This window comes from Lycium ferocissimum, chromosome 12 (assembly GCF_029784015.1).
Source record: "Lycium ferocissimum isolate CSIRO_LF1 chromosome 12, AGI_CSIRO_Lferr_CH_V1, whole genome shotgun sequence".
NCBI classification, from domain to species: domain Eukaryota; kingdom Viridiplantae; phylum Streptophyta; class Magnoliopsida; order Solanales; family Solanaceae; genus Lycium; species Lycium ferocissimum.
Genome location: NC_081353.1, coordinates 64,474,034 through 64,482,305, shown reverse-complemented (window position 1 = coordinate 64,482,305; position 8,272 = coordinate 64,474,034). Strand labels below are relative to the sequence as shown.

Genomic DNA, 8,272 nt, shown 5'->3' with positions numbered 1-8,272 from the left:
AATAGTTACTTTTTGTGATATCCGTATACACGTTGGCTGAGACTGATTCATAATAGTTTAAGTAGTTTAAATCTTAAAAAAAATCACATAAATTGAGAAAAAAGAATTTAAAAAAATAGCTAAGAAAGGAAAATGATAAAAATCCTAGAGGTGGTCATAGTCGCTTCTCTGGGCCTCATTTTTTCTATGAATCCTGAAAAGCGTGATCGACACATATAGAATAACAGAGACATTTTATCAAAATTGAATTAGATCAATTTAATATTTAAAAATTTAAATATCCAAAAAATTATTTTAAAAAAAGTATTACAAATCACGATTCTCATGTCAATATGATGAAACCATACGTTATAAAATATTGACCAAAATTTAAGTAGTTTAGATCTCAAAAAATAAAAAGTATTTAAAAAATAGGAAGAAAAAAAAAAAAATTATAAACATCCTATATGTGGGAAGCCCTGCGTCGTATCATACTAGGCAAACAGCCAAATCGCTTCTCTCAAACATTTTATCAAACACTTAAAAGGAGTGCGAGTGAAAATGAGCGGTACAGTGAAGAAGATCGCCGATGTATCATTCAAAGCCGGTAGGACTATTGATTGGGAAGGAATGGCGAAGCTTCTGGTCACCGATGAAGCCAAAAAGGAGTTCTCTAATCTCCGTCGCGCTTTCGATGATGTCAACTCCCAACTCCAGACCAAGTTCAGCCAGGTTATATGTGCATTTTTTGTAGATATTTTCTATATGTGGATCTAGGTTTTGATTGTTAGTTTTAACTTTGTATATACAATGTAAACGATCGTTTTGTTCCATCTTTCTCCTTTTGCTCTTTCTCTATATGTGCATTTTTTTTTTTGTTGTTTTCAATGATATTTATTAATGTGGATATAGGTTTTGATTTTTAGTTTTGATAGTCTGTGGTTTATTGATTTATTATCTGGTAGATTGCTACTCCCTCCATCTCAAATTATCCGTCGTGATTTCTAAAAATAGTTGTTTCAAATTATTTGTCGTTTTAGAACTTAGAGATAAAATTAATTATTTTTCCCAGTTTAACCTTATAAAAAAAAAAGGTTGTTTCCTATTGTGTTGTATTGTATTGTATTGTATTGTGTTGTTAGGTTAAATTTAATACAATACCTTTTTTTTTCCCGTCTTTTTATCTCTGCTTATTATCTAATAATAATCCTATTTTATCCTTTACCCTACCTTTTATAATAGCTCTATCCCGTACCTTACATCTCTTGTAGGTTTATCCTTTAAATTGCTAATGTGTGGCATTATGTAAGGACGAAAAACGATACTATCTATCCAGACATCGTATTCATCAAAATAATACAATTTACAATACAACACAATAATATAGTACGATACATTATGAAACGATATGTAACAGCAATCCAAACAAGGTGTAAGGAATCATTTTGTGTCCGTTATTTTGTCGACTGAAGCATGAGGTGTTTCATGTTGATGAAGTATAAATTTTGTGTGGTGATGAACAGTTTATGCTCTTCCGCAAAGCTGTGAGATGGTTGGAAGAAGGTGGATTTTTTTGTTGAAGGAATGAAGTGTTGTGCTGGGATTGATATTATTGGGTTTGGGATATTTAACTAGCAAATGACGGGTATAATTTCCATTAAAATTGAATTAGCATGATTGTTTTATTAGGACTGATCTCTATAATATGATTTGAAGAGTGCAGTTGATTAGAGCGAGTGTGGGGAAGGGAGCTTGATTCAATCAGTTGATGGCTGACTGATTAGATGATAAAGAAAGGAGAAGATGATAAATTGCTAGAATTTGCAAAGGAAATGAGAATTATAACCTCTTTTTTCCTTTCCTTCCCCTTCTATAAATTTATGTGCCATTTTGTTTTCATCTCTAATTAAGCGAGATGAACTTTTCTCTATCTGCAGAAGATATCTCTAAGGTTGCTATGTAACATTTCTGGACGAACACTATGTGTATCCTTTTTTTATATATAAAGGTGGTGTCCGAGCCAGCTTGCACACACGTTGACTATTTTCCCGGGTACATGGTACTCCCATCCTAGCTTTGTCCACCAAGGCTTAGACAAATAGGCAGAAATCACCTAGTGTTTTTGCCTCCACGGGTGTTTGGACCTGAGACATCATGGTTTCGACCCATTTCATTGACCACTAGGCCAAATCCTTTAGTGCTTATGTCTATCCTTTCTGTTAGTCCCAAAACGTTTCTGCTACATTTTTGGTCAAAATCCCTGAACTAGTTCATTTGTCTAGAAAGGAGAAGAAACCATTGATAGGTTCTTTTGCCTTATTTCTGCAATTGGAGGAATGAAATTGGTAACTGAAAGAACTGTGGATGACTCTTCTTTTTTTTCTTTTTCTTTATATATATATATATATATATATATATTAAGGAAGACACGTTGGATAATGTAGAAACCTATACTAACATTTCTAAATTGTTAAGTTAAACCAAAGAGAAACAGACAAGAGTCAATTGGATAGAAAATGCAATGTCCAGCATTCGAATCTTGGTTCTTGAGGAAACTGTTTTTTTGGGTGACAATGCAGAACTGGGATCATTCACTTGAAACTCATCCTCTTCATCGTAAATAATCTGGTTGCGCAGAATGACCTGAACCAATAGCAATAGAGATTCAACTGCTTCTGAAGTGTACACAATGTTCTTTGTGAAAAGCTTTTGGGTGAATTATTTTAGTTGTATGCTATAATTGCGTGACTGTACTTTTGTGGGTTTCTTGTATAGGGAAGCACCCTGTTACCAAGTTTCCAATGCTCATTGAACCATTTACTTAATGTATGTCAAACATGTTGAGCGCTTTGCCTCGCTTTATGTGCGCTTCTGTCGTCATCAAGGCTCTAAGACATACTTTTCCTTGCCATTGAGCCTCTCTTGAAGAGCTAACACTAGATGATTGATATTTCGCTTTATCGTGATGTTTTTACAATTTCTTTGTCCATATATTTGTTATTCATGCTTACTATTATTAGTCTTGGACTAAACATACATATATTTGTAATTTTCATTGCGCTTTTTTTTAACTAAAACTCTTTATTTGCGCTTTGCGCTTAAAGCGCCAGCTAACCTTAGAGCTTTTTTGCGCTTTTGATAACACTGGCAACGAGCTTGTTTGCCATTTATCAAATTTGTGTTTATTATAGCTATCAAAATTTTCATTAAAAAGAACTCCAATATGAAAATTTTGATTGCCCAAAACAAAACCCATATTGGAAGAGTTATCACATTAATTTAATTGGTATTCACTTTTGTGAAGTGTCTTTTAAGTCTCTCTCTATTGAGTTTCTGAGCCTCTTGTTTGGTTTGACCAAATGGTACCTGTGAGTTTCAAAACAACTAGAAAAATTCTCTAACCATGGATAATACACAAAGTAGTGTAGTATTACTGATTAATCACTTGCTTTGAATGTGCTTTCAGATAGATAGTTCTCTATTTGGATGATAAAGTTAGAGGCTCTTAACACTAGAGTGTTCTTTGTTTCTATGCCAAGCAGGAACCTGAACCTATCAACTGGGAGTATTACAGAAAAGGAATTGGTTCTCGCTTGGTAGACATGTACAAAGAGGCCTACGACAGTATGTGCAGCTTCTGATTCTTTTTTTCTGTTTGTAATTATTATGTTACTTAATTAGCATGCTCTTGTAGTACCTTTACTCTTGTAGTACATTTAATGTTACATCTCGTGTTTCTGAGAATTTGACTTCAAACTGCTGGCCATAAAACTACTAAACTTCTGAGCTGAGTAGTGGTCTTGGATTGTAAGATTGCTCAGGTGTAGGATTTCCTGATATAGTTTTCTTTGTAGGTGAGTGTATAAGTAAATGTATCGACTGTGAATAGTCTGTAGCTTTCTTCAAAAAATTTAGTGGCTTAATTTATGAGTTGCATTATTGTTACCTTTCTTACAAAAAAGTCATGAGTTTCATTTTGTAGTGGCTTTATTCGTGAGTTCCAAGTGCCTGAGTGAGAAATTCATCAGTTGATGCGTCTACTATATATACCCATTGGATGTAAAATATGTATCGGCCTAATTCTGTTTAAAACATTTCTAATTTTTTACTTTCATAGTTTCTGAATGCTTTCCTTCCTATTGAACATTAGAACAATGCCTCTGCCTGAGATTAATCGAATTTATTGTACTCCTGTCCCATTTTATGTACACGCTTCCCTTTTAAGTCTGTCCCAAAAACAATGGCCTTTCTATATTTAGAAACAATTTAGTTTTAAACTTCCTATTTTACCTTTAATTGAATTATTTATACAGCAAAAAGATCTAAGGAATATTTTAGACCATGGTTTATTAGTTTGTCGTTCTTCCTTAAACTCCGTGCCTATTCAAACACCATCACATAAATTGGGACAGAGGGAGTAGCAATTACTACATCCATGGTCATGGTTGGGGATGAAATGCTTCTCTCCTGAGCTTGTTTGCATCGGATATATAGTTTTAGACAAAATTTATTGTTTGGATGAAAAATATTTCCAATGACCTTGGCGTATAATGATTAAATATTTCATTTGAGGTATTGCATGTTGTTGCAAAACTTGGTCTCACTAAGTGGATGTTACTGTTTAGTCTCTTGTACGAAATTTCTCGATGCAGGTTATTATAGTTTCTTCTGATTGCCTGTCAACCTGGTCAGTTTAATAGAGGTTATGTAGAGTATACGATGGGTCTACTAGTCGAGCAGCTCCCAGAAGTAAAAGACGCTCTTAAATATTTCGGTTTCAATAAAATATGAAAACATTCTTTCTGATGTTGGTCATTTCATTATCAATAAAATTTGATGAATGCTTCAGAACTTGCTTACCTCTGTGATTTGCTGTTACTCATCTGAAAATAAAACTGCCTGTAGGAATAATAATAACAGATAATAGAATGTTTAGCAACCAAAGGAATTGCTTGTACATTAAAGTTATATCATACACAGAATATTTTCTTTATATGAACTTGGCCTATGTTTATTCTTCAGCCTCACTGCAAGAAGTTGCCTACTAGTAATTAATATCTATTGTACTTATAGTCAAGTTCGAGTAAAAATGATTATATCTGTCCGTCTTATTGTCAAGTCTGTGAGATGCCTTATCTAAGGATACGTTGCCAATTTTGATAAAGATGCGTTCTGGCTGTCTTTATACTCTTTACAAGGATAATAGAGAATTCTGGTTTTGTTAGTGCATGAGTTGGAGGGTTGGTGGAGTTACTCAACTGTATGATCTTGAGCTGAGCATAACTAAGAACTGAAAAAGGTGTATGAAATGGCTCTGATGCCAAAATGATTGGTGGTGTTAATATCGCTGATCTGGTTAGTGAAAAGTTTCTAGATAAGCCCTTAGACCTTTTTCACTTTAGAAGACTGATTCTTAGATTCTTTGGAAATGGATGAAGTGCTTGTAAACCAATGTAGCAGCACAATCTTCAATCAAGCTAATGTTATGCAATGGGAAATTCTTATTTTGGATCTACTTTTCAGAGGGAAATCCTTTCATTAATTCTGGTGTTTGACCAGTTTTAGGACAGTTTTTATGCCCATTTTCTTTTCATTTGTTCCTCTTAATTCACATATATCTGTACAATGTCTTGTTAGGGAATCTTTAGCTGGAAGAAAGCGTTCATTTTCTTGTATGTGGAATAAGTCTGTCGCCCGACTCATTAAGTGCCTTAAAGTTGCCCCTAGTCTAGACTGGAAGGAGTGAACAGTCAATTTCAATTTGCATTCTCCTCTTCTCCTGCCTCTTAATCAAAACTCTTGCTATCTTTTCTGTTTATCCTGTCTTTGATTACTAATAACTTATTTTGGAGTGACAAAGCTTTCCTGTTATCTTGTAGCACAATAGATGCCAATTCATGATATCTGAAAGAATACTTATTTATACTTCCTGCATATACTTTGATAATCCACCTGTGTACCTAGCTTATTATAATTCTAAAAGTAATTATCGATTTAGAATTTGCTGAGTGCAACTTTTAAACATTTCCAACAAGTCCTCTATTACTCTTGGATTTGTTGCTCGAATTCCCACCAAATTCTCACTGAATAGCTAAAAAGGTTCAACAGTTGCACCAAATTGGAATAGAAGTTTTGGTCTCATAGTTCAGTTGTAATTTCATTTTGAAGTCTATGTGATCTAGTATTTAGCTATACAAGGCTCTGTCACTCTTGGAGTAACAGAGCTTACACCCTGTATATATTTTGAACTCCAACGACATTTGTTGGCTTTTTATAATTGTTTCCACCGTCTGAGTTGTTCTCTTTTGATTAATGAATACTTTGTTTGAACTAAGTTGGCTTTTGTAACTGTTTCAACTGTCTGAGTTGTTCTCTTTTGATTAATGAATACTTTTGCTTAAACTAAGTTTGTGTAGATTTTTAACAATGTCTTTTTCAGGCATTGAGATCCCCAAGTTTGTGGATACGGTGACTCCTCAGTATAAACCAAAATTTGATGCATTGGTAAGACAAAAAACAATAATCACCGTCCTTAACTTTTTTTTTTTTTTTTTTTTTAGCATCAGTTTTTTTTTTCTTTTCTAATTACTTGTTATTGGTATTGTTATTCCTAAAAAAGTAGTTGAAAATTGATATAGAGAATTCTCAATTGCGCAAATCCTACAAACTTTCTTTGTGCGTTAATTTCCTTTGTAAGTGGTGGCTGCCAGAAAGCTTTTGGCATAAAAGGAGGTAACAGTATCAAGCAAATTGAAAATGCTTTATAAAAATACATGGATTACATATTTCACTAGAATCATTTTATCAAAAATAATTTTCCTAACGGAAATGGAGTTCAGATATTCTCCTCTGTTGTCAATGGAATTGGTAGAATACTATATGCACCTGCTTGGAGCCAAATTCACATGCCAATGGTGATTCCCATAAAAATGCCAAATCACCCCCTTTACCTACCTTCTTTTTAGAAGTTTCGATTAACACAAGAATTGTATGGTTAATTTGCATGTTTTCGTTTATTCTTTTGTAATTATTTTCAATAAATTGTAGTTGGTGGAGCTGAAAGAAGCCGAGCAGAAATCTCTAAAGGAATCCGAAAGATTAGAAAAAGAAGTTGCAGACGTGCAAGAGTTGAAGGTGATGCATAGTTTCCTCCTCATTTCCTCTATCCATGTAGTTATATCAGTTATCCTTCTATCTAATCCTCAGTTTATTTCATGCCATTGTGGATTTTTATGGCTTTGTTTTTGATTGAACAGAAAAAACTTAGCACCATGACAGCTGAAGAATACTTCGAGAAGCATCCTGAGCTCAAGAAGAAGTTTGATGATGAAATTCGAAATGATTACTGGGGCTACTAGTCGGCTTCATACAGTGGGTTCGGGTCAACTTTAGGATCGATTATCCAAGTTTTTCATCCCTGATTAGGAATAAAAGAAAAAGAACTACTACTTGGTTTGTTTCATTTTCTGGGTCTTTTGGAAAATGTTAACTACAGTGAATCTCATCACTTGGACATGCAAATGTGGCCTCGCCTTGGAGGCAAACGATGTTTTGAGTGGAAAAATAGATCAAAATTCCATCAATGAAGCAAATCTTGAATTCTTTTTTTCCCCTTTTCTGTAAGAAACTTTTTTCAATTCTGTGCCAAATTTCCATCATATATCAGCTGATGCATAAAAGTTGCTGATGTGAAATATTGACATATCATGATTGATATATCCTTGCTGATGACCGACTGTGGCGGAAATACTCTAAGCATTCATGTGTAAGTAAGAATGCAAATATGTTGTCACTTGAAGAAGAAACATTACCTACTCAGTTGAATGAAATAGATTTCCTGTACATCTTTTATTCAGTACTCTCATGGAAAAGGAGTAATATTTCAATTGCAAAACTGAATTCTCACGGATTTTTTTTTTTTAAGTCTCTTTTAATTTTAATGTAATAATTTAACCTCTCGTTTCGGGTAAAATTTTACCACAATAATGTTTTGAGACTTTGTACCGGTTGTTTTTACCATATGGGATTTTGATAATTTTGTAAAAAACCAAACTGTGTACTTGTGCTAAGATGGAAGGAGCACTGATGTTAACACGTGTAAACTTGCCTTAAGTTATTCCACTAAACATAATTCTACTAAAATTACTAATGTAGAGAATTTTCAATGTCATTGAGTCAGTATATATGTTTTTCATCCTGCTTTCCTAATACATGATTTCAATATGACTTTACAAAAATAGATAGAAAAATAAATTCCCTTTGTTATATATATTTTTCATAATCATCTATACGT

At 33.5% G+C, this 8,272-nt stretch overlaps 1 protein-coding gene across 1 annotated transcript; it reads left to right on the top strand.

Annotated features, from left to right (window-relative positions):
* The first annotated feature begins 464 nt into the window (after positions 1-464).
* Positions 465-7,588, top strand: LOC132039700 (ATP synthase subunit d, mitochondrial). The gene is made up of 5 exons (XM_059430206.1): positions 465-711; positions 3,522-3,603; positions 6,419-6,483; positions 7,027-7,113; positions 7,236-7,588. Exons 1-5 carry the CDS (start codon positions 541-543, stop codon positions 7,335-7,337), a joined length of 507 nt encoding a protein of 168 aa, XP_059286189.1. The 5' UTR covers positions 465-540; the 3' UTR covers positions 7,338-7,588.
* Positions 7,589-8,272: the final 684 nt, after the last annotated feature.

Coding starts and splice junctions, on each gene's coding strand:
- LOC132039700 (XM_059430206.1), top strand. CDS start 541: ATGAGCGGTACAGTGAAGAAGATCGCCGATGTATCATTCAAAGCCGGT. Junction 3,604..6,418: donor GTACAAAGAGGCCTACGACA/GTATGTGCAGCT, acceptor TGTCTTTTTCAG/GCATTGAGATCCCCAAGTTT. Junction 7,114..7,235: donor CAGACGTGCAAGAGTTGAAG/GTGATGCATAGT, acceptor TTGATTGAACAG/AAAAAACTTAGCACCATGAC.